Source organism: Carettochelys insculpta, chromosome 24, assembly GCF_033958435.1.
Source record: "Carettochelys insculpta isolate YL-2023 chromosome 24, ASM3395843v1, whole genome shotgun sequence".
In the NCBI taxonomy this organism is placed as follows: domain Eukaryota; kingdom Metazoa; phylum Chordata; order Testudines; family Carettochelyidae; genus Carettochelys; species Carettochelys insculpta.
The window spans coordinates 7,184,429-7,209,473 of record NC_134160.1 but is presented as its reverse complement, the minus strand read 5'-3'; the positions used below and the strand labels follow the sequence as shown (position 1 = coordinate 7,209,473).

General features: G+C 47.9%; 1 protein-coding gene across 19 annotated transcripts in view; it reads right to left on the bottom strand.

The window, feature by feature from the left end:
- The window catches only part of MACF1 (microtubule actin crosslinking factor 1), a 317,553-nt gene that overhangs the window by 39,124 nt on the left and 253,384 nt on the right, over positions 1-25,045 (bottom strand). For 18 of the 19 annotated variants that reach the window (XM_074976442.1, XM_074976451.1, XM_074976458.1 and 15 more), the window contains 11 exons: positions 23,965-24,206; positions 21,158-21,364; positions 18,204-18,323; positions 15,083-15,190; positions 14,184-14,402; positions 12,617-12,820; positions 6,460-6,691; positions 5,312-5,538; positions 2,557-2,679; positions 2,371-2,472; positions 56-157 (listed from right to left, as the gene is read on the bottom strand). In XM_074976442.1, the coding sequence (XP_074832543.1) occupies positions 56-157; positions 2,371-2,472; positions 2,557-2,679; positions 5,312-5,538; positions 6,460-6,691; positions 12,617-12,820; positions 14,184-14,402; positions 15,083-15,190; positions 18,204-18,323; positions 21,158-21,364; positions 23,965-24,206 (1,886 nt within the window). The remainder of the gene's footprint in view (positions 1-55; positions 158-2,370; positions 2,473-2,556; positions 2,680-5,311; positions 5,539-6,459; positions 6,692-12,616; positions 12,821-14,183; positions 14,403-15,082; positions 15,191-18,203; positions 18,324-21,157; positions 21,365-23,964; positions 24,207-25,045) is intronic. The other variant, XM_074976449.1, reaches the window with a different exon arrangement.

The following is a 25,045-nucleotide window of genomic DNA, read 5'->3' as shown; positions in this document are numbered from 1 at the left end:
GCCTCTGACACAGAACAAGGACTGGAGAACCGTGCGTCTGGATGAACATGCCTACCTTCATCTCATTCAGCTGGTCCTTAACAGTGTTGAGGTCCGTGCCGACAGGCGACATGTTGCACAGCTTAATTACAGTGTTATCCAGCCAGTCAAACATGGCCTAGGAAGGAAACACACACACGTTGGAAAACCAAACCTCCATGGTCACTGACATGGCAAGCCACTCCTGCTCCGCAGCTCATCTGCAAAGCCTGCAAGACAGACTGTGTCCTCTTGAGACCAATCAACAGAATTTCTCTTTCAAGGCAAAGATATTGAGGGGTTTGTTCAGTGTTCAGAAAGTAGTAACATAATGTTTCTGATTACATCAGAAGCAGGAAGACTGCGAAACAACCAGTGGGGCCCCTGGACGATCAAGATGCAAAAGGAGCATTCAGACATGATGAAGTCATTGCGGAGAAACTAAATGAATTCTTTGCTTTAGTCTCCGCAGCTGAGGATGTTGGGGAGATTCCCAAACCTGAGCTGTCCTTTGTAGGTGACAAATCTGAGGAATTGTCCCAGACTGAAGTGTCATTAGAGGAGGTTTTGGAACTAACTGATAAACTTACCAGTAACAAGTCATCGGGACCAGATGGCATTCGCCCAAGAGTTTTGAAAGAACTCAAATATGAAATTGCGGAACTATTAACTGTGGTTTGTAACCTATCATTTAAATCAGCTTCTGTACCCAGTGACTGGAAGATAACTAACATAATGCCAATATTTAAAAAGGGCTCTAGAGACGATCCCGGGAATTACAGACCAGTACGTCTAATGTCAGTACTGGGCAAATTATTTGAAAACAATAGCAAAGAATAAAATTGTCAGACACATAGAAGAACATAATTTGCTAGGCAAAAGTTAACGTTGTTCCTGTAAAGGGAAATCAGGTTTTACTAATCTGTTAGAGCTCTTTGAAAGGATCAACATACATGTGGACAATGGGGATCCAGTAGATACAGTGTACTTAGATTTCCAGAAAGCCTTTGACATGGTCCCTCACCAAAGGCTCTTACATAAATTAAGTTGTCATGAGATAAGAGGGAAGAGCCTATCACGGACTGAAAACTGGTTAAAAGACAAGAAAAAAAGGGTAGGAATATATGGTAAATTTTCAGAATGGGGAGGGGTACTGGTGTCTCTCAAAGGTCAGTTCTAGGACCAACCTTTGTCAATTTACTCATAAATGATCTGAAGAAAGGGGTAAACAGTAAAGTGCAAAATCTGCAGTTGATACTAAACTGTTGAAAATAGTTAAGATCAAGGCAGACTGTGAAGAACTTCAAAAAGTTCTCACAAAACTGAGTGACTGGGCTACAAAAAGGCAAATGAAATGTAATGTGGATAAATGTAAAGTAATGCACATTGGAAAAAATAACCCCAACTATACATACAGTATGGTGGAGACTAATTTAGCTACAGCTAATCAGGAAAGGGATCTTGGAGTCATCACGGATAGTTCTCTGAAAACAACCACACACTGTGCAGCAGCAATCAGAAAAGCAAACAGGATGTTAGGAATCATTAAAAAACGGATAGAGAGTAAGATGGAGATTATCTTATTGCCCTTATATAAATCCATGGTACGCCCACATCCGCAAACAGACGTGGTCTCCTCATCTCAAAAAAAGGCATATTGGTATTAGAAAAGGTTCAGAAAAGGGCAACAAAAATTATTAGGGGTTTGGAACAGGTCCCATCTGAACAGAGGTTAAAGAGACTAGGACCCTTCATCTTAGAAAAGAGGAAACTAAGGGGGGATATGATAGAGGTATATAAAATCATGAATGGTGTGGACAAAATGAATAAGGAAATGTTATTTGCGTGTTCCCATAATATAAGAACTACATTATTAATTTAACTATATTAATTTAATTTGCTGGGCAAATTAAATTAATGGGCAGCAGGTTTAAAACAAATAAAAGCTAGCTCTTCAGTGCACAGTTAACCTGTAGAACTCCTCGCCAGAGGAGGTTGTGAATGCTGGGACTATAATAGGGTTTAAAAAGGAGATAGATAAATTCTTGGAGGTTAGATACATTAATGGCTATTAGTCACGATGGGTAAGGAATGGTGTCCCTAGCCTCTGTTTGTCAGAAGCTGGAGACGGATGGCATGAGAGAGATCACCTGTTCAGTTCACTCCCTCTGGGGTACCTGGTATTGACCACTGTCAGCACCCAGGACATTGGGCTGGATGAACCTCTGGTCTGACCCAGTATGGCCATTCTGATGTTCTTGTGTTCCCTGTAAGCTGAGCACGTAGGTGGCCCCCAGGAGAGATTCAGGTGTCAGCAGCTGATTAGCAGAGCACCACCACCAGCTGTCTCACCTGAAGCGTGTCCTGATACTGCACAGCAGACTGCATAGCCTCCTCCAGTCTCTCTAGCCTCTCTTTCCAAGTTTTGTTTAGGTTTTCCCACGCATGGTTCATCTGCAAAACAGGATTGCCCCAGAGTCAGCTGACGATTCCATTAGCACCAGCACCGTCTTCAACTCACGCTGCTGGCTTTCCTACCTCATCGATGCTCTTCTTCACTTCTGGTTTCTCAGTTTCACCACAGGCCATAATTAAGTCACTTCCCAGCCCGCGAATAAACTCCAGTTCTTCATGTAAGCCATCTGTTTCTTCTTTGATCGTCTAGAGTCAGACAGGGCAATGAAAAAAAAAATAGGTTTGTTGAGTATAGGTTATTCAAATACCCCAGCTGAAGGTGCAGACAGTCGGAGACAGAATACAGTGACTCCTCTGACTAGCTAATGTTTCGCAGTCTGGTTGAATAATGAGACTAACTGGACCTCAACTCAGCTGGTGCACTCCGGGTTAAGAAGCAGGTACAGTGAAAGCTTTGTTATCCGGCACTCATGGGACATTCCCCTTTATTCTGCACTGCTGAGGCTACATCTAGAGTACTGCAGCCAATTCTGGGCCCCCACTTACAAAAAGGATGTGGGCGCATTGGAGAGGGACCGGCGGAAGGCAACAAAAACGATTAGGGGGCTGGAGCACATGACCTGCAAAGAGAGGCTGAGGGATTTGGGCTTATTTAGTCCACAGAAGAGAAGAGTGAGAAGGGATTTGATAGCAGCCTTCAACTGCCTGAAGTGGGGTTCCAAAGAGGACAGAGAGGCTCTTGTCAGTGATGCCAAATGACAGAGCGAGGAGCAATGGTCTCAGGTACAAGTGGGGGAGGTCTAGGTTGGATATTAGGAAAAACTTTTTCCCTAGGAGGGTGGTGAAGCTCTGGAATTGGTTATCTAAGGAGGTGGTGGAATCTCCATCCCTGGAGGTTTTCAAGTCCTGGCTTGACAAAGCCCTGGCTGGGAAGAGTTAGTTGGGATTAGTCCTGTTTTGAGCAGGGGGTTGGACTTGGTGATCTCCTGAGGTCCCTTCCAACCCTATAAGTCTGTGATTCTAATGGGGGTTGCCAGTTAATTGAGTGTGCTGGATAACAAAGATTATTACTCTGCTCCTGCCCTCCATGGTGCCCCAGGCAGGGGGTGCAAGACAGGTTCCCCAGTGCCACTGGTCCCACCCCTCCGCCTGGCCTAGCCCCACCCTGTCCTCTTACTCTCTCCCTCAGGCTCTGGGGCCCAGCGATTACTTGGTGCCGAGGTCCAGGCACAGCATAGGCAGCAAGGGTTGCCTCTCCTTGCCCCCCACACTCACTACGTGGTCAGTGGGAGCAGCAGCTTGCTCTGCCATTCCACACCGCCCAACACGGCCCCCTGGCTCACTGTGCTTCGCTTCTCCATTCCCACCAGCAGCAACCTGCCATGCCCAGACTTTGTCCACAAGTAACCCCCTGCCAGTTTTCCGAAGCCTCACAACAGCCAGCTGAGCAGACAGGAGTCAGGCAGGCTTGCCTGAAGACCTTCACTGTACGTCTTTTCATTTTCTACCAAGATAACTGAGTCCAATCTGCACTGATTCCATTGTCTGAAGCGTGGGATGATGCCACCATTTGCAAACAGATGGGAACAGCAAGGTTCAAATCCACATCTGATTTGACCCTGCATTTAGCTGCACAGGGAAGACGGTGATCCCATTTGCAACTTATATTGTTTACAGAGCTGATAAAGAAACAGGAACTGAACAGGTCGACAGAGAGCCAATATTTCTAAACCAAAGTTGACGACAGGTTGAACCTTTCTAGCCCGGCACCGCATGGTCCGACAACATCCATGATCCGGCATGATTTTAGTTAGTCGTGTGTCCACTTCTCATGGGTGTGGCCAAGCTTCTTGCAGTCCCATAAAGTTTGTTTACAGCCACCAGCCCCAGCTCTCAAGTGTTCCGTGCTGTTATTGAGCGTTAATTTGCCCCTAAGAGCCCAGTAAGCGGTGGAAGTGTTGGTAATGCTGCTAGACAATACTGACTTCCCGTGGTTCAGCAAATTCTCTGGCTCAGCACCCGTCAGGTCCCTAGGGTGCCGGACTAAAAGGGTTGAACCTGTAGTTATAAAATGGGAGTGGCGTGTACAAGTATACAGGGATGAGATAAATACGTATTAACAAAAAAACAAACCAAAAACAAACAAACAAAAATACTCCAAAACAAAAGAACCCAAGTCAAAGTAAGGTTAAACATGTGAACATCCCAAATGGACTCTATCCCAGGAGTTGAAATAGAGATGAACGTTGCTGTCCACACAGTATTATTGTTTTATTCTACAGTAGCCTTCAGTCTGACTGGAATGTAATCTGCACATCACAATGCAGCCAGATCCAGCCCACACTGGGAGCAGAACCATGGTAACAATTATGCAAGGCGGTGGACAGCTCTGAACATCTGCTTGACAAGTCTTCCCAATGTAGTTGCAGCTCACGTGGTTTTAGCCTCTGGTACAGGCAGTTATTTTTTCCACGGGAAAAGAAGGTATTTTGAAATCCCTCTTGGCTCGCCATCATGGTTCTCCCTTGGTTTCCAGATAAAATGGCAGCATGATCTGTAACACTGTTGGGTGCTCACAAAAACTGTGGTATGACCAGGCCTGCCGACGGGTTGGAGGAGGGATGCCCTGGCAGTCTGGGAATTCAAAAGGGCCCAGGGCTCCCAGCTGCTGCTGCTGCTGCTAAAGGACCCTGGGCCCTTTAAATCTCTACTGGAGCGACAGGCAGTGCGCTCTGGTCAGCTCTGAGGCTGGCCTGGAAGAAGTGGTAGGGAAGGTGGCATGCTCCAGACAGCTCTGATATGATATGTGGCCACATCTGCATTTGAGGCCCAAACACGTTTAAAAGCTGTGGCCCAAAGACACACCTACAGTCCTTACCTCTGCAGCCTCCACCTGCTGTTTGATGATCGAAGGGTCAATGCCTGGGCTTTCCAGGTCGTGAATAATATCCTGCGTGTCCTTGACAGTAGCCAGGAGGGCGGCTATGTCGTACCAGAACTTCTCTGCCAACTCCAGGACATCAAGGAACTTACTTTCACGTTCCTCTGCCTGAGCCTTGATGTCTTCCCAGAAAAACACCATCTGATCCAACTTATCCTGAATTTCTGAAGGTGGAAAGGGGGTGGAAAATGCAAGTTAGGACTACTTATTCTTATCCTATCCTGGTCAGGATTCTTAAATACCAGTCAAAGCACCTTCCATACCTACTTCATAAACCCTTCCCAAAGTCTCAGAGCCTAGATCTACAGACTCAGGTTTTGGACAACAGTGATAACAACAGTCACATAAAATTTTCAGACTCAGGCTGTTACCCTGGGTTGGAAGCCTGGGGTGTGTGTGTGGGGGATGCAGGAGGGGAAGTTTCAGAGCCCAGGCTCCAGACTAAACCAGACTTTGGCAGCTCTATTTAGCTTCACAGCACAAGCCCAAATCTGGAGACCCAGTCTCAGACTCACTGCCATGGGGACTTTTTTTTTTTTTTTTAACTGTCATATAGACAAACCCCAGTGGGACCGTCAAAGAAGAATGAAAATGGCTCAGATTGCCAGACATATTTTGCCACTGAAAGAAGCCTGAGGAAGATGTAACCAATGCCAAGATACATAAATAAAACCTTTATTTATGCAGAGAACAGATCAAAGTTTAGGCAGGTTCAGAATAAACCCACTCATGTGCAAACCCCAGGTCTGAAGACCTATGCTCGTTCAGTCCATGGGCTCCCTCCCACGGGTGCTAATCGTGTTGGTGGTTTTCTGATGTGAACATTTTCTCCGTTTCAGGGCCTGAACTGAAACCAACTGAACTGAAACATGTCACGGGGTAGGAGCCTGCAGTTCCCGATGAACTGGGCTGAATTTGGACCTACCACTGAACGGTGAAATGCCCTTTATTGCTCTATCAGTCCCCTGATAACCAAAATGCATTTTGGTTATCTGTGTACTACAAACTTGCCATCCTAGATACACTACACATGACAAACTGCCTTAACGAGAAAACGTGAGATGCTTCCTGGACCTCTCTGATACCTTTGGCTGCCAGGTCCTTGTCTGCGCCCTGAGATCGCCCTATCAGCTCTTCTCCACGGTGTTTCAGCGCCTCGAAGGATGGCTGCAGTTTTTCCAGCTCCATGGTGGAATTCTTGTTTTCGCTGATGCACTCCCGGATTTTATCAACTTCGGCTGGGATCAGGGGTGGCATGCGCAGGCGGGAGGCGAGGTTCTCCAGCGTCTGCAGCATAGGCTCAATCTTATCGTGGAACTGAACAAACGCAAGGCCATCAAGCAGGTTAGAAGACTGCACAGTACCAGATTACTCCAATGTATGCAGTATAACATTCAGACCTTGCTATCTCTATTGTGTCCATTACACCTGCACTTCCAATTCAGTGCAGGTCACTGGTTCTGACACTGGTGTTCCCTGTAAGCTGAGCATTTGGGCAGCCACCCAGGAGAGATTCAGGTGCCACCCGGTTGTGTGCCCAACACAGTGCTCACAGCTGCAGTGTGTGTTTCTATTGGTGGTGCAACTCTTCATGTGCCTCAGTGCTCAAAAAATTTATTCTGCACATGGGTGGGAAAAAAATTAGAGGCAACACTGCTAATGAGTGTGTTCTGCAGTGGTCAAAGTGAGCTAAACAAGAGTGCAGTTAGAAAAACCTACATAGAGGGCTCAGGAAGCCACCAGCCAAATGCAGCAGCAGTTTGTTACTGTATCCAAACCCACAAAATTCAAGTTTGACTGATATCCCCTTCCTGCCAAAGGGCAGTACCACAGGAAGACTCAGTCACTCTAGTCTTGGTCCATGCGCCAACACATTAGATGCAACCTGCATATGTTTGGCACTGCTCAGGTGAGCCTGGCCCAGGAACCCTCTCAACTTCCAACATGACGGCAGGCACCTGGGGGTGAAAGCATGTACCTGGGTGTATAGGAAAGGAGAGAGAAGAGGTTGCTGTGTTGCTTGGGCTTAAGCTAAAGCAACAGCAGAAAACCTGATCTTAGGGATACAGAAAGGAGGTCTGCTACTGGTAAAATCAGCACGGTAAAAATCAGCATTAAAGAGAATCTAGTATGTACAAGACAGAATGAATTGCAGTAAGTGGACATTATTCAACCTAGATGTCGGCCCATGGAACCACATCCGCTACTAATGCACAACGGGAGACCCTTGTTTCTACTGTTGTTTTTACATAATTATAGAGCGGAAGAGGAAGGAAACTGATTCTAGATGCAAATTCTATTGTCACTAGACTGCCTTAAAACTAACCAGCCTGGGTGAATGAACCAGTCACTCCCCACTAAAGCAGAATTCGCTATGCTTCAGTGTAGATCCTTTTTACAGTAAAATGTTTTTTCCGTACAGGACACTTTAATTCTAAGCAGAAGCTTACTATCAAGTGGAACTGCAAACTGCCCATGGCAACAAAAGAGTTAAGGACTTTAATTCTTCAACATAAATGGAATTACAGTATGTCTGAATTTATCCGTGGCAGGTTCCACTGAACGGCATGCAGAGACAGAATACAGTATAAATCTGGGTCTCAAATGAATTAAGAATCATCTAGCCCAAAGAATGAGAATGTAAACAAACAGCTAATGTGCTGAGGCTTACCTCTGTGATCTGCAATGGTGGGGCGTAGTCAACACAACAATGAAATGGGACCATGTGGGGAAGACAGGAACAGGCAGCAACACACAAAGATAACACATTCCACAATGTGAGTGAGAGATGAGACGGGAAGTGTGGGTGGAGGGGGGGAAAAACTTGGAGTTAATACAAGTGCAAACCCAGAGAAGTGACTAAACAATGCAGGAATAAAAAACCCAGACGTGACAACAAATTGAGCTACGGTAAATATTAGTTGGAGTGAAACATAGCTACAGACGCAAAACCCAACTGCATGCTATAGAAGTTCTTTTCATCGTTCCTCTACTTCAATTTGTACAATCTTTGTTCTTCCTTCACATAGTTCATCCCTATTAGGACTCCTCCACAAAGTGCTTAAAGGAGGGAAGAGGATTAACTCACTCCTGTAAATGATCTTGTCATTGTTTATTACATGTACAGTAGTTTCTGGGATTATCAGGATCAAGATTCAGTTCTGTGAGTTCCACTCACAGTCTTATCCAACCCTTCCATCACGGGCAGATGTCCAACAGCCCTTTTAATGAGGATCTTTATTCGGGCTGTAAAAATGTATTACCCTAATTACTTCAGGATTCGATCTCTTTCTGTACAGCTTTTGCAAATCTATCACCACCAGCTTTCCCATACCCCCCCAAACAGGCAAGCACTGTACAGACCAACCCAGCATCGGAACTAACGGCTTCCTAGAACTGATATAAACTGCAACGAGGTTTTAGTTAAACGAAGCGGTACAAAAAAATAAACCTCAGAGCTCGCAGTCCCCAGGGAGTGGTGATAAGAGGAAGTTACCTTGTATAGTAATAGTGGGTCTTTGAGACGTGTCCCCCTGTGGGTGCTCCACTCTGGGTGTCGGTATGTCCTCGTGCCGGAGCTCAGAGATTCTATAGCTGTGGTTTCCCATGTTGCCCGTGTGCAGTAGCGCCTCCTTGTGTTATCTGGCAGGCGTGTGGCATGGTCCCCTCCATCCCTTCTCTACCCTGACAACTAGAGCAGGATGCTCCAAAGCAGGGGAAGGAGGGAGGGAAGTGGAGCCACTGTTACTGCACAAGGCGAGTACCTTCCTCTTCGAGTAGCATCCCTGGGGGTGCTGCACTCTGGGACTACAAAGCAGTAGACGCACAATGGAGGTGCGTTTGGAGCCCAGTAACAATTACAGTCAACAGAACTGCTTGACCCACTTGAATGGAGGAAGCAAACGTGTTGCTCGAAGACCACGTCACTGCCTTGGATACGTCCATAAGGGTTACGTTCCTCAGGACGGCAGAGGCGGAAGACACAGCCTGGGTAGCATGGGCAGTTACAGCACCTAGAAGCTCCTTCTGGTGAAGAGCCCAACGGGTGTGTACGCAGGTGGAGATCCACTTGGACAACCACTGAGACGAAATGGGATGACCCCCGGATCGTTCCCGCAAAGGAGAGGAAGAGCTTAGGAGACTTGCACCAAGGCTTTGTGCGACTGATGTAAAAGGCTAGTCACCGACGAACGGCCAGGGTACGCAACATCACCTGCACAGGACCAGAGTGTGGCTTCAGGAAGAACACAGGTAAGAGGATAGGTTCGTTAATAGGGAATGGCGAGGGAACCCTCGGGAGGAAACTAGGCTGAGGGCAAAGAGTGACTCTATCCTTCGTAAATACCCTATAGACGGGGGCTCAGCCATTAGAGCGGCCAGCTCCTTTACCCACCTGGCCGACACAATGACGACTAAAAACGTTGCCTTCATCGACAGATGGAGTCAGGAACACATCGGCAGAGGTTCAAAAGGTGGTTTTGTTAGGCAGCTGAGAACACGGCTGAGGTGCCAGATAGGGACTGGTGAACGTACTGATGGAAAGGTATTTTGCAGGCCCGTGAGAAAGCACTTGGTGTTATGATGGGTGAGGAAGGCGTTCCCATCCTCCGCTCTGTGGAAGGCTGCCAGTGCCGTGACGTGTTCCCTGCGAGTACCGAGGGCTAGGCCCAACTCACGCAGGTGTAGCAGGTAGCCGAGGAGGACAGGAAGGGGTGCGGTGTGAGGCGATAGAGGGTGATTCACATCCAAGCACTGGAAGAACCGGGTCCACTTGTAGAGGTAGGACTTGTGGGTGGACTCCTGTCTGCTGCTAACAAAAGCCCCTTTCACCCCTTCAGAGCATGCGATTTCAGCATCCTGGAACCACGAAGGAGCCATGCGTGGAAACGCAGTCCGAACAGATGGGGGTGAAGGGTGTGCCTGAAGTCCTGGGACAGAAGGTTGCGGGAGGGAGCAAAAGGATACGGCGTTGCCGCTGACAGCCCGCACAGGTAAGGATGCTGAGTTTGTGCACCAAGGGAAGGGCACTCCTGAGGATTGTAGCCAGGACATACAGTGCACCACCACTGCCGGAGCGGTTATGTAAGCCATGGCATCTGCCACTTCCAGGGTGGACGGAAGGGCTGTGCATGCGATAACATACCCTGCTTGCATGACACGGAGCAGGATAGGGCGCTGCTGCTCTGGCAAGGCCAGGACCAGCTCCTGGAGCTTCAAACAGTTTGAGTGGGCGTAATCGGCCAGCATGGCCGCATAATTCACCACCTGGAGGAGGAGGGTACCTGAAGAATAGACCTTTCGGCCCATTAGGTCCCACTTCTTGTTGTTCTTGTTGTACAGGGTCAGTTTGAACGAAAGCTGCTTGGACTTATTGTGGACCGCGGGCTACTACCAGCAAGTTAGGCTGGGGATGCGTGAACAGAAATTCAGCATCCTTCAAGGCCACAAAGTACATTTGGTCAGCCCGCTTGTTGGTAGGGGCAATGGAAGCCAGCATTTCCCATATGACCTCGGCTGAGTCCATTGCTAACGCGATCCTGGAAGATGTGGGCAGCTGGAGCGCACAGAGGAGCCAGCATCGCTTAATTTAGACCTCCTGCAGGTCCTTCTCCAAGGCCAGCACCACTGTACAAAATAGCTCCTGGAATGACTGTGAATTGTCAGCTGGCAGTGGGGGAAATGAAATCACTGTGTCATTGGGCGAAGATGAGGACTGGCGGACCAGGGGCCTGTCTTTCCCTCCCAAAACAGAGTCCTCCGCGTTTGAGTGGTGAGATGGGGGGTATGTGACTGAAGTTGTAGGCTCAGGAGAAGCAGCGTCAGCCATCCAAGTGGCGAAGGAAACCAGCTGATGCTTGGACCAGTGCAACTGCAATTCCCATGAAGACCAGTGCTCAGTAGGGTGGGGTGGATAAGGGCAGTGGTGGGTGAAAAACAGAGGAGGTAGAGGCAGGTACGTCAATGGCACCTGAGAGTCATCCCAGCACAAATGGGCAAGACTGGACTGGTGGGAGGAGAAAACACTCCTGCCATCAGAACTGTCCCCACCAGGGTGGGCATTCTACAGCAAGAGTCCTGGGAGAACGCAGCTCACCCAGAGGGGCATGGAGACAGAGGCAGAGACAGAGATCTATGGCATGGTGAGGTCCGTGGTACTGTAGTTAGTTCCACCCAGTCCAACCTTGCATAGCGGGAGAGGCGCCATGGTGCTGCGTTGGGGCCTTCTCCAGTGCCAAGCAGGTGCGCAGCGAAACTTCCGCCCTAGGCTTCCTGCGAGCCAGAGACAGTGCTGCTGTTGAATGGTGCAGTGAGCCGGTGTGGTGCTTTTCAGGCACGGTGTTTGGTTCCAAGGCGGGCAGTCGCTTACGCCAAAGATCTCTTCGGTGTAAGCACCGGCGTGGATGCGGACAGTGCCCACGGCATCGAGTGTTTGCAATCTGGCTCCGAATACACCCGTTTTGGTGGTGCCAATTTTGATGGTACCATGGGTGACAGCCTGGATTTCTCCACTGCTGTGGCCTGAACTGAAGGCGCTGGAGGTGAAAAACGTGCTGCGGAGGTGCCCAGTTTCGTGGCTGCCATTGCAAACAAGGTAGAGGGATGTGCACTGTCCATACCCCTGCCCAGTGCCATTTTAGCAGGAGACCGCTCTGGGGCAGGAGACTGTTGGGACGTCTCATGGAGGAAAGTCTTGAGCTATTGGCCCTGTCCCGACAGGCTGTGAGGCTGGCACAGTGGGTGTATTTCTGGGTTTGGCGAGCCTCGCCCAAGTACTTAATGCAAGACAAACATCCATCGGAGGCTGGCTTGAAGCCGGGATAGCCCAGAATGGCAATGATGCAGCTGCTAACCTCACTACTACAAACTCTCACTAACTTTTACTTATTTTTTCTTTCTGAGAAATGCAGAAAAAACTAGTAACCATTAACCAACTAACACTAACAACTATTTCTAGCTAAACTAACTCTGTCTTTGCCTTTAACAGAGAACAGAAGAGCTGAGCTCCGTCTGCAGCCGAGGACGGTAAAGAAGAAACTGAGGGGCCCACGCTCTGTGTGTGCCATGTAGCTCAAGGAGGTGCTACTGTATATGTGCAACGGGGGAACTACCGCTAATGAAGAATCTCCGAGCGCCTGTGTGGGATTGCGCCGACACTGAAAGTGGAGCACCCAGGGGAACACTGCTCGAAGAAGAAACACAAACACAAAACCGTGGCTTCTTTGCATGTAAAGAGACATGTACCTGAGTGGATTGTGAAACGGCCTCATCCAGTGCCAGAGCTCGCTGGCGCACCTCCTCTTTGATTCTGGCATACGTGGCCTCTGCTGTTAAGTACTTCTCCTGGACCATCGCCCCTTCCTCAGTGTTGAGCTCCTCCAACTGTGGCCCAATTTTCAGCAGCTTGTCAATATGAGGCTTATGTTCAGCTATAGACTCTCTTAATTGCTACAGGACAGGAAAAAAAGAGATTGCTGTTCAAGTCCGTATCATATTTACATCACGTCCTCAATTTTCAGGGCTCCTCATGGCCATGGATGTAGCCAGGTTTCCTGTGGTCCCATCTCCACTGCCTGGGTATTTCTAACACTCTAATCCCCACTGTAGTTAGTCATCATGCTTTGTCTCTGTCCACCCTGTCACTGGAAGGACAAACTCTCATCTTTTCTCCACCTTCACCCAACCCGCAAAGGCGTTTTTCCTTTGCACACCTGTTTTTCAAGCAGAACACTCACCCACCTATGGCATCATTACACCCAGAGGAAAGAGACAAAGATAATCAACCTCCCGTGGGTTTATATTCAGAATTTCTATTTAAAATACAGACTCGTTACAGGACGTGACAAATACCTGCTCTGGATTCTATTTCTACAGATGTCATTGTGACAGACAGACGGAAATGGTAAAAAGTGCTACACTTAAATAGATGCCACCTACCTACTGATCTGCAAACAATACTCAGCGGGAATGCTAAGATTTTCTTATGGAGGTCATGAAAGTCTCGGAACCTGTGACTTTCAGGGACCTCCCTGACACTTCCGCTTCTGCCCTGGTCGAGCTGTCAGCAGATGGGGGCCTCCTGCAGCTCTTGGCTGCCACAGGTGGGGGAGCTGCCCATAGTTGTATCCATAGTTGGACCCCACAGCTTCCAGCCGACAGGCAATCTGGCAGCTCCCAGCCACCTTGGGCTGATCCCACAGCTCCAAGATGCTGCCAGCGACAGGGGGACCCTCAGTTCTCAGCCATGCTTGGTGGGGGGGGATCCCTGGAGCCCCAGCAGTGGTGGATGCCAGCCCCTCCTCCAGTGTAATTTTGTCTTAGTTATTTTTATCAAGTAAGGGAGGAAAGATCCGTGAATTTTTGGTTATTACCTGTGACTTGTCCAGGGCTTTGGCTAAAAATAATTGTGATAAAATCTTAGCCTCACTCTTCCCTTTAAGTGGGGCTGAATCCATTCTACAGTTTGAAACTCTCTGTTGTGGCAACATCTGTGATCCGGCATGACTTTCGTTAGTCAGATGTCCACATATCCTGGGTGTGGCCAAGTTTCCCACGGTCCCGTAAAGTTTATTCACAGCCACCAGGCCTGGCTGTCAGTGTTTTGCGCAGTTATTTAGCTGTGATTTACCCCTAAATGTCTTCTAAGAGCCCAGTCAGCAGTGGAAGCGCTGGTAATGGTGCTAGACAACATGTACCTCCTGTGGTCCCGCAAATTCTTTTGTCCAGCACTGGTCAGGTTCCCAGGGTGCTGGACTAAAGAGGTGCAACCTGTACCTGGTGTAAGTGATGCAAATAAAACACTCCCCCTTACCCTCATATCCTCTTGCTGCAGTTTGAGCTGCTCATGATCAATCGCTGGAGGGGGTAACTGTGTGATCAGTGTTTGTGTTTCTTCAATCCAGGGGCTGAGCTCTTCGTATGTCTCCCAGAACTGGCCCACCAAGACCTGTGCTCGCTCTAAACACGCATAGCGCTCTGAGTTGAGTTGGCTGACAGCATCATACTGCTGCACGAGAGATTCTGTTTTCTCCTAGAGGGAACAAGAAGAGTGAGCAGAGTTGGCCATGTCGGTGCAAGGGCAAAGAAAGTAAGCCAGCTGTGTGCTACGAACGGAAACGGGAGTTCCATGTCTGCATACAGCACTGCCAACCAAAAGGCTACGGGAGATCCCCAACACTTGCCCCTTGTCAGCGAGGCCAACAGCCGTTGCAGGATCGGGGCAAGGTGGCCGGCTCTGCTCTTGGGAAGGGGCGGGATCGAGGGTGGAAGGGGATGGTCCAAGAGCAGAAGGGGAGGAGCCTGGAGCTTTCAGCCCTTATCTCTGCCCAGACTGTGATGTTGCCCCCCATTTCCTTTCCAGCACGCAGAGTTGTGCAGAGTGGCACAGCCTTGGCAGTTCAAAGGGCCCCAGGTCTCCAGCTGCCACCACTGCTGAAGTAGCAGCAGCCAGGAGCTCCCCTGAGCCCCCATCAGTCAGCGGGACTGCACCTTATCAACACTGCAACAGCACTTAAAGGTTTAATAAATGGGAAACATCTCTTGTGGGTAGTACAGACTGGAATGATTAGAGAGGGAATTATTTCAAATCAAGGTGAAACATATGAGGAAACAGACAGATGCAGGAAACGTGCATTTATTTCCTGCCTCCCGCCAACCAATATTTCAGCCGTTACTTGCCAGGAGTGGCAGGTGTCAAAGCAATGGATTTACCTGTAGCACAGCTTTCTGTTCTTCCCCGCAGGTTCCAAAGATCTCATTACGCTGGCTGAACAGCTCGTCCATGGAATCTTTGTGTCGAATGATGTCTATGGAGAAAGCCTGTAGGAAGAGAATGCTCAGAATGAGGAGAAAACAAAGAAAACACAGAATTAACTCCAAGCAACAAAACATGTTGTCTTCCCACAGTGCCTATACTGGGAAAATGGACCACAGAAACTCTGCCAAAGGAGGTCAGATGACTGGTGAAGATGACAAGGTGGTCAAATAAATCAGAGACTGCAAACACCAAACCAAATATCCTGTGATAGTCTGGCTATTTAAATTCACCTGCAGATTACTGCGACTTGGTCTAAACCAGGGAGTTAAGTCGATTGCAGATACACAACTCTAGCTAAAGCAACTGTATAGCTAGAATTGACTTTTCTGCAACCAACTTACCTGGCCATCTACACAGAGGAAGGTTGATGGGAGAAAATCCCCACTAGGTGCACAAAATTGAACTCCGGAAGATTGACCCTGGCCGGGTTGATCTTCCCAGGAACGTACACACATTCTCAGTTACCCTCTGCAATGGGTTTTGGAATTTCTTTGAGAAGTCTGTGAAAAGCCAACCGAAATTAGGACTGGTTCAGACTCAGAGCAGCTCACGCATCAACTTTATTTCTGCTGTCCATCAACCCAGCAGCTTCTCCCAACTTACACAGAAACAACAAGAGAGGGACAGAACTGGTAGAAAGAGGCAGACCTTTGCACTGTACTGAAGAGTGAGGGAATTATTCTGAGTTCAGCCACTAATTTCCTCTGTGACTTTAGCCAAGTCACCTTCTCAGTTCTGCACCTCAGTTTCCCCAGCTGCAGTGAGCTGCCACTAGTGACTCACTTCACAAGGGGGTAGTGTGGCTGAGTCATACTTACTAAGTACTTCAAGACAAGACTGCTATGAAAGGCACTGTGTAGTATAAATATAATCTATATTCCAAGGGGCTATATGATTAACAATACCCCCACAATAGCCGAAAGCTGAGCTTAGCTCAATTTAACTTAATCTGTGATGCTTCGCTTCCTCTCTGTATGATAACAATGGTTCTCTTTCTTTCTCTCTTTCCTTCTTTCTTTTTCTCAAAAGCTGATGAGACTTTTTATGTCTACTGCTGTCAGGTCTGGAAAAGAATGCAAAGCTTGTTATTTAAAGCTAAACCTGAGGTTATTAGCTTATTTATCAATCAAGTTTTCTTTCCTTTGCCATCTCTATTTGACCTCAACTCTGTTGTAGTGGTCTGCTCTTAGCAACGAGACAAAGTCCAGTACCTTTTTGCCCCAATTATGACCACTGTGAGGGAAACAAGGACCAAAGATGATTCTCCATGGAAGGGACCAGTCAGCGATAAGCAGATCTAAGATATTTACAGGTAGCCTCAATATTCAAAGTTCACCCTTCTCCAGTGGCATTAATTTTGCAGTTTTTTCCTGATATTCAGACTTAGACCGCCCAGGGGACCAGCATTCCCTCTAATTACTCCCCTCAGCAACTTCAAAGTGGTGCACGCAACATTCACCTGGCAGGTGTGGGGCCAAAGGATTCTGAGTGTGGGAGGGGGCTCAGGCCTGGGGGACAGGGTTGGGCTGTAGAAGTGTGAAGGTGCTGGCTAGGGGTGTGGGCTCTGGGCTGGCATGTTCCAGCCCTGGGGTGGGGGTCGGATCCCCAAGGCGGGGCTATTCCAGCTGTGTGTATTTGTACGTGTCCAAGCCCGAGCTGTTCTGAGTGGAGGGAGGCTGGGGCACCTGGGCTGCTGTGGCTGTAGGGAGCAGGGGAAGTGGGGGGTTTCAGAGCCAATCTGTGGCAGGAGGGTCTATGGCCAGGCCACGGTTGCATTCATGCCAGGGGAGAGGCACCAGGTCAGGCCACCACTCCCCCAGCCACATCAGGCTGAAAACCTGGGTAGACTGGGGGGTGGGGTGCCCCCCCCACCTTGAGTGGGTGCCTTGAGCAGCGGTGCAACTTGCAAGGAACTTAAACTGGGACTGGTGTGCTGACACAAGCCTAGAAGTCACCAGGATCCAATCTAGATTTGTTACGTTGGACACCCCCAAAACAGAAGGTAACTACAATGTCTGAACACTGACCACGGGGGTCAGGGTGTGAACTGGCACCAGAGTGACCCAGTAACATTTACAGGACATAGAGATGACGACTGGGTATCAAATCTGGTCATAACTGCTATTACTGTCATACCTCCTGGACTCCTAACACCACCGTTTCACACAAACCCCCTCCCTGAGGCCTGACTAGATCTGGGAACACTCAAAAGGACAACAAATCTTTTCCTGGTTAATGCAAGAAAGCGTTTGCTAGCAAAACCTCCCAAGGGGATAGAAACAGGGCTGCATATACCCGCACAAACTAATTACAGCCATGATTGAAGAGGGGCAGTCAGGGAATCTAATAAACCAGCAAAGAAAACTTCATAGCTCCTAAGACATTTAAAAACATGGATGTCTAAACAACTTAAAATTATTCTAAAGTGGAGCTGCACGTTTGGCAATCCTGCAGCGAGAGGGCTAGAGGTCTTCATATGAAGAGTTGTTTGTCTCATTCAGCCCTATTTTAACAGGAGGCTCCTGTGGTACAAAAATTCAGGCATATCTTTTTTTCTGGGGCGATGGGTAGTTGGGGATTATTCTTAACTTACTACCTCAGTGTCTCTATTACTTAAAAATGGAGTTGAATGGCTATTCTCTGGATATGTCCAGTCTCAGGTCTATAAAACTCACGCACCTCCCTAGAGAAAGGCTGTGTTGTAGCTACAACTCAACATCCTTTCACCAAATGACTCACCCTCAAGACAGACCTTCACCAGTCCTCCTCCAGGCCATCACCCCCAGCTCAATCCTAGCTAATAAATTGCCGCCTTCCTCTCCTACATGATCAATGACTCGTCCTACGTCAGCAAATGAATTAATATCACCCTGACATAGCAATTAGTTGTTCCACTTCACCCACCACCTCTATTCAAGGAGCAATTTTCATCTCCCTGCCGCTCCAGACAATTAATCAGGTCTTGCCCGTCCTTTCACCCCACAAGCAAAAGTAGTGCATGCATGTTGCCCGTACCTTTTGGACCTGTAGCTGTGCTGTTGTCTGGTCTTGTTCCAGATGAATTGGACCAAGTGCCATCAACTTCCGTTTGGTCTCAGCAACCCAGGCTAATTCTGCATCTGCAGCTTGCTCGTACTAGCAGACAGGGAGAGGAGACCGAGCGCAACAAGTTAGCCGCACACAGAGAGCAGACAGCACTTACAAGGATGCACAAGCCCACAGGACAGCAAGAGTGACACGCATATTATGCAGCAAGGACAGAGGTCTTATAGAGACATCTCTGCGGCAGTGTGGACTCAACTGGAACAAGGGAAATGAACATCAGTGTGCAAAGGTGACAGGCACAGCAGGCGTCATGCGACACTCAGCCAAGGATGAAACAACTCCAAGGTTGCTTTATGAGCCACACAATGAGAGGCAACCCCCTCAGAGTCGCATGCAAAGAGAGGCATGTGCAGTAAACCCTCAAGTTATGTGGGGGTTGCGTTCCTGCAACCCCCATGTAATTTACATATTTGTGCAAGTTAGGGGGGAGAAAGGAACTGGTCCCTGGCTCCCCAGGGCTTGCAGGAGCCGGGAAACTGACCAGAGTGGTGGGCAGCCAGGAACCAGGGGTTAGCCTGGTTCCCATCTCCCTGTCGCTTGTGGGACCCAGGAAACTGACCAGCCATGAAGAGAGCTCTGGCCAGTGCCAAAGTAGCAGCAGCTGTGTCTGGCATCCCAGGCCCCTTTGAAATGCCAGGCCTGGGGGCAACTACCCCTTTTGCCCCATGTTGGTCAGTGGGCCTACCAGCAGGTCTAATTCCCCACTTGATGTGGGGAAAATTACCTAGGTTTGCTCCCCCCTGCCCCCCAAATATTTTTTCCTCCTCCCACCACTCAAACTGAAAACAATTGCAGCTCTGCTCTGGATAATGTGGCAATAACTCTTCAACAACACTGAGATAATATTTGCAGAGACGGACGCCAAGGAATAGTTTAGACTAATTCAATTTTGCAATGATTTGGTGGGATAACATCTATGTTTATTTTTAAGTAATGATGAAGAAAGAATCAGGCACTGATAACTGTAGGAGTTAAGGGTGTGTGTGTGTGTGCGTGTGTATATATATGGAGATACATATTTCATAGAACTGGAAGCGACCTCGGGGAGGTCATCTCGTCCAGTCCCCTGCCCTCTTGGCAGGACGAAGCACTATCCTTTTTTTTTTTTTAGTAATCTATTGTGCCCCAGATCCCTAAATGGCCCCCCCTCAGGGACTGAGCTCACAACCCTGGGTTTAGCAGGCCAATGCTCAAATCGCTGAGCTATCCGTCCCAAACACAAACTGTTAAATCCAATACAGGTTGAACCTCTCTAGTCGGACACTCTCTGGTCCAGCAACATCCATGGTCTGGCATGATTTTAGTTAACAGGATGCTCATTTATCATGGGTGTGGCCAAGTTTTCCAAGGTCCCTTAGTTTGTTTCCAGGCGCCAGCCCTGGCTCTCAGTGTTCTGTGCTGTTATTTAGCTGTAATTTACCCCTAAATGTCTTCTAAGAGCCCAGTATAGAGGGGAAGTGTTGGTAATGTGCTAGTCAATACTGACCCTCTATGGTTCAGCACTGGTCAGATCCCAAGCATGCTGGACTACAGTGGTTCAACCTGTACTAAGTAAGCCACCTTAAGTCAAACATGGGTGAATTTTCAAGCAGAATTTCCCTTCCTTTGCTTTGCTGAAATATTGATGATCATCTAAGGACCTATTCTTTATCAGTTTGCATATCTAGTGAAATTGAAACTTCCTGACATTTAATATCAAAACCCAGATCCTTCCAAGCTTACCGATGCAGCAGCTGATAACTGTCTTAAAAAGACACCATCCCTTTCAATGTCTCTCTGCTCTTGCTGGGTACAGAAATCACATTCTTTTTTACACAATGAAAGCAAAGCCACAACAAGCATGCATCTGACCCAGCGGGTCTTTGCCCACGAAAGCTTATGCTCCAAAAATTCTGTTAGTCTATAAGGTGCCACAGGGCTTTTTGTTGTTTTTGTGGATATAGACTAACACCACTACCGCTCTGATACTTGTCCCCTTTTAACAAACATTCAAAGAGACAGTACTCTCTTCCACAAGAGAAATAAAAACAGCCCTGGGTTTTATACACAGGACTCATATGGACAAGGCCAAGAAAGAGCTAAACAGACACGTGTCTGAATACTCGTGGGATTTCAAGTGCACAATATACATTTCGCTAATAACAGTCCACTGCATCTGTTGATTAATAGTGTCCATCAGTTGAAAGAATAAATACATCATTGCCTGGAAGAGAGTACTGCCTTCTTTAGCAGATTTTAAAGCACGGAGCAGCATTGAAGCTAGTAGGTTTCGCACTCCAGAGTCTAATGAAGCAAGCCCCTTAAACGCCTTTTCTGTCCACAAGGAAAGAGACCTTTCTTGCACACAACAGTTTGGGCAAGTTCTGTTTGTGCTCTTTCTGCTCAAAGTCCTTGGCAAGAAGTTTAGCTACTCACTACCCTCCCCAGTTCCCCAAATACAATGATTCTTAGGAAGACTGCTATTCTGGAATAGATCCACAGGCTGTCTGAATAGTGGATTACATTTCCGGACCTGACCATCACCTGTTACCAGTTTCAGACAGAATCCACTAGCACCACGACCCAAAAGCCAGTAGTGCTGAGTGAATACAGGACTGTTCCAAGAGACACCGAACTACCTAGATATTAACGCCATCATCAAGTCAGACTGTTCTGAAACCAGCCAGATTCTATCCCAGGTTCTATGCCACAAATTCCCAAACTGATTCATTTCTCGGCACACGTTGGTGCTTCCCCACCATGGAAGTCTCACATTTAAAGTTACACTTCTGCTGCCGCTTAGGGCTGAAGCGGCGGTGAACCCGCTGGCGCACAGTCCCCGCCAAAACCTGCCCCGAGCGAGGCACAGGAGGTTATGAGATTACCTGCTGTGACCTTTGTATAGCAGCATCGATTTCTTCCACTCGCTGTCTGATGGTGTCGCTGACCAGCTTATACCGCTCGTTGGTGTCCGACACAAGTTTATCCAGCCCTTCGCGGGCTCTCCAAGGCACGAGTTCCAAGAGGGCACGGCTCACCTCATTCACGGTATCCAGGACGAGCCTTTGCTCCATCACCTCCTTCTTAAGCTCCTAAGGAGGACACACAGGGAGAGCATGCACAGCACGTCTCCGTTAACAGGGATATAGTGTTGGCAAGAGATCATTTCAGCATCTGAACCATGAACCGTCTTGCAGCCAAGTTCCTTCCATTCTTTTCCAACCAGAGACCACTCGTGTGGAGATTCCAGGGTGTCCCTGCCCCGCCCTGCCATCTCCCTTCCCCCGATCTGCTCCCACCTGCCTCAACTTGCAGAAGCGCCGCACTGCTTTCAGGGGGCACGGAGGGTGGTCCCCCTCCTTCTTCAGAGTGGCGTAGTCCAAGAGCAGCATGAACTCGGAAGCTTGCACCACTCTTGGGCCGCGCCACTCCGGGGGAGAGTGCAACCACCCCCACGCTCACTGGAAGCAACACAGCACCGATGGTGAGTGCACGGGGGCAGGGAGGGGGTGTGTGTGCACCAGACCCCTTGTGCACGCCCTGCCCCACCGCCTCTTATTTTCACTGGTACAGGGCCCCAGAGGAGGTGTTTGCCAATGCATTAGTTATGGTTATCCTTTGGTAGGAATGCCCACTTGCCAGGTGCTGTTTGAACCCGCAGGGGGAAGGAGGATATGGTCTCATTTGTAACAACACAAGAGACACATGCTGTAGCTCAGCATGCATCCTGATGGGCCCAAGTAACCTAAAAGGGCTTTTTTACCCTTTTATAGGATGACTATAAATGAACTGCAGCAGGGGAGATTTAGTTTGGATGTTAGGAAAACTTCCTGTCAAGGTGCTTAAACAATGGAATAAATTGCCCAGGGAGGCTGTGGAATCTCCATCGTTGAAGATATTTAACAGCTGGTCGGACAACTACCTATCAGAAATTATCTAGATGGTGCCTGGTCCTGACGTGAGGTGTGGGAATTGGACTCAACGACCTCATAAGGTCCCGTCTAGTTCTATGATTCTAACATTGTAGCTAACTGAAAGCGCCCTTCAACACAGACGATCATGGACTGGCTGATTTCTTCTTAAAATGAGGAGTCCTCTGGAACGTTACAATTTATTTGGGCATAAGCTAACCACCTAAGCACATCAGCTGCACCATCAGGGGGTTGTTCACCTGCACATCTGTCAATATGATATATGCCATCATGCGCCAGCAATGCCCCTCTACCGTGTACATTAGCAAACAGAACTCTCTCTATGCAAAAGAATAGACGGACACAAATCAGACATCAGGAATGGTAAACATTCAAAAATGATTAGGAGAACACTTCAGCCTCCCTGGGTGCTCACTGAAAGCTGTCATCCTTCAGCAAAACACCTTCAAAATCCAGACTTCAGTGTGAAACTGCAGAGCTGTGATTCATAGGCAAAACTTGACACAATCAGACGGGGTCTGAACAGGGTCTAGGAGTGGCTAGTTCACTCCAAAAAGTAATACTCCCTCTATTGGCACTCACACCTTCTCATCAAATATTGGGAATGGGCCACATCCACCCTGGCTGAACTGCTCTCGTTAGCACTGGTCTTCCACATAGCAATGTAACACACCTATCTCTGCATGTGTATACCTGCCAAACTTTCCCACTTATTGCATCGGACAAACTGGACTCCAGCCCATGAAAGCTTTTGCTCTAATAAATTTTGTCAGTGTATAACTGTGGTTTCCGACACTCTAGCCAGTAACCACATGTGGCCATTTGAGCGTGGCTAGTTTGTTTGAACAACAGATATACTTCCAGAATAATTCAGCTAACTTGCTATAGCAATGGCTAATGTTTCCAAACCAGCTGGACACCACGGGTCTAGATAGTGCTAGGGGACACCTTGTGGTATTTGCTGAAATAGCCTTACAGGGCTACTCCTCTGAAACTTGATTACTTGGAGGTGTCACAGCAAGCCTGGGTCTTGGGGAGACACTACAGATTCGTTCAGGGCAGGTATGCCATCATATGTAAGAGAGAAAGTGCAGAGGGGTCTGCAGGAAAAGTGGATGAACGGATAGCTGAAGACAGGAATCCCTAGGGGGGGAAATTGCAGGGTACAACATAATAAGAGACAAGAGTAAATGAGCTGGGAGGAGCAGCTGCAAAAGGCCCTGAAGGCAAGGACGAGTCGCTTGAATCTGATTGGGAAGAATCTGCAGTCAGTTAATAAGGATTCAAAGGGGTCAAAGTGAGGACAGGGAAGCTGCACTCAGGGGCTGTATTTTGTATGGAAAGGATGGGGGTGACATGGGTGTGAGAGAGACCAGAAGACAGGAGGCGGTTCCTAGCAGTGTGTTACCTTCTGCTTCTGTTAACATATTTGCAACGTATTAACTGATCTCTCAATGAGCTTTGGAGATTTCGGAATTGCAGGTAAAGGATGGTGCCCCAACTGCTTTTTAAAATGAAATATTTTTGCTATTATTTGTATTACCTTAGTGCCCAAGAGCCCTAGTCATGGACCAAACTAATATTTCCCCTTCCATTATCCTCCACTTCCAGGCATTACACCTTAAGAACAAACTCTCCATCACATCCTCTGCAGTTCACTCCCTGTGCAGCACCCACCCTCCCACAGCTCATTGGCTCTGGTGCATTCCGTTATCAAACTCCACCCCAGCTTTTGAGCTCAGTACTTCAAAAATGCTGACCTTCTGCCGCTGCTGGAATTGGGGTATCTGCTCTCCCACAGGTGACTGCCCTCTACTGGACACCAGCTCCTCCTCCACCTCACTCATCCAGCTTGTCAGCTCCTCGTGTGTGGACTGGAACTTGGTGGCCAGCTGGCGTGCCTGCTCTAAAGTCCTGAGAGCCTTCGAACTAGTGGCTGTGATGTCCGAGTAACGAGTCTTGATGCCATCCAGTTTCTCTTGGATTAGCAACACCTCTTCCCCTGCAAGATGGAGATACAGCTAGTTATGCACATCCAAGGTGGTTTTTATTTTTTTTTTTCCATTTTAAATCTCTGCTTACAGAACTCCTTTTCATCTAGTCAGTGCATGCAAGAAACTGTCTGCACCAGTGTTTCTTAAACTTTTTGAGACCGGGGAACACCAAACAATAATGTTTTTTATGTGGAACACCAATTAAAATTTTCTTCAAAAAGAAAATTGTCGTCAGAACAAACAAACAAAAAACAAACAGCAACATATATAGCAAAATTGAAATGAAGTAATTAATTAGGTATCATAGCAATGAAGAAGTAACATTGTATCCGGTATTAGTAACAAAATATAGACCATCGGTGTATTTTTTCAAATGCTGGCGGCAACTTGTGAGCTGCTCACGGACCACCAGTGTTCCATGGAACATAGTTTAAGAAACAACGGCCTACACAACCGTTGAGTTACTTTTGCTACTAATATTTTCCTTCCCGCCAGGGAAATTTCCTCCTCCTTCTCACAATGGATGTGGAGCCTGCAATGAAGTCTTCTTTTTACTCGAAAATAAAATAAATAAAACTCTGAAGTTACCAGTGCTTTGTTCTTGACTAACGTCTGGCCCCTCGGAGAAAGAAGGAGCTACTTCTCAGAGGACAGGAAACCGAGGAGCTGGGTTTTTTTTTTTTTGGTCATATCAACTTTTCCAGAACATTTGTTCATAGGGCAGACTACCTCTTAGTAAACAGACTGCCTCTGCACCACCTCTCCTCCCACACACGAACGGATGACATCCACATGGCAACTGGAGCAATTACTTACATGGTAAGCAATATTAGGAAAGTGCTCAATG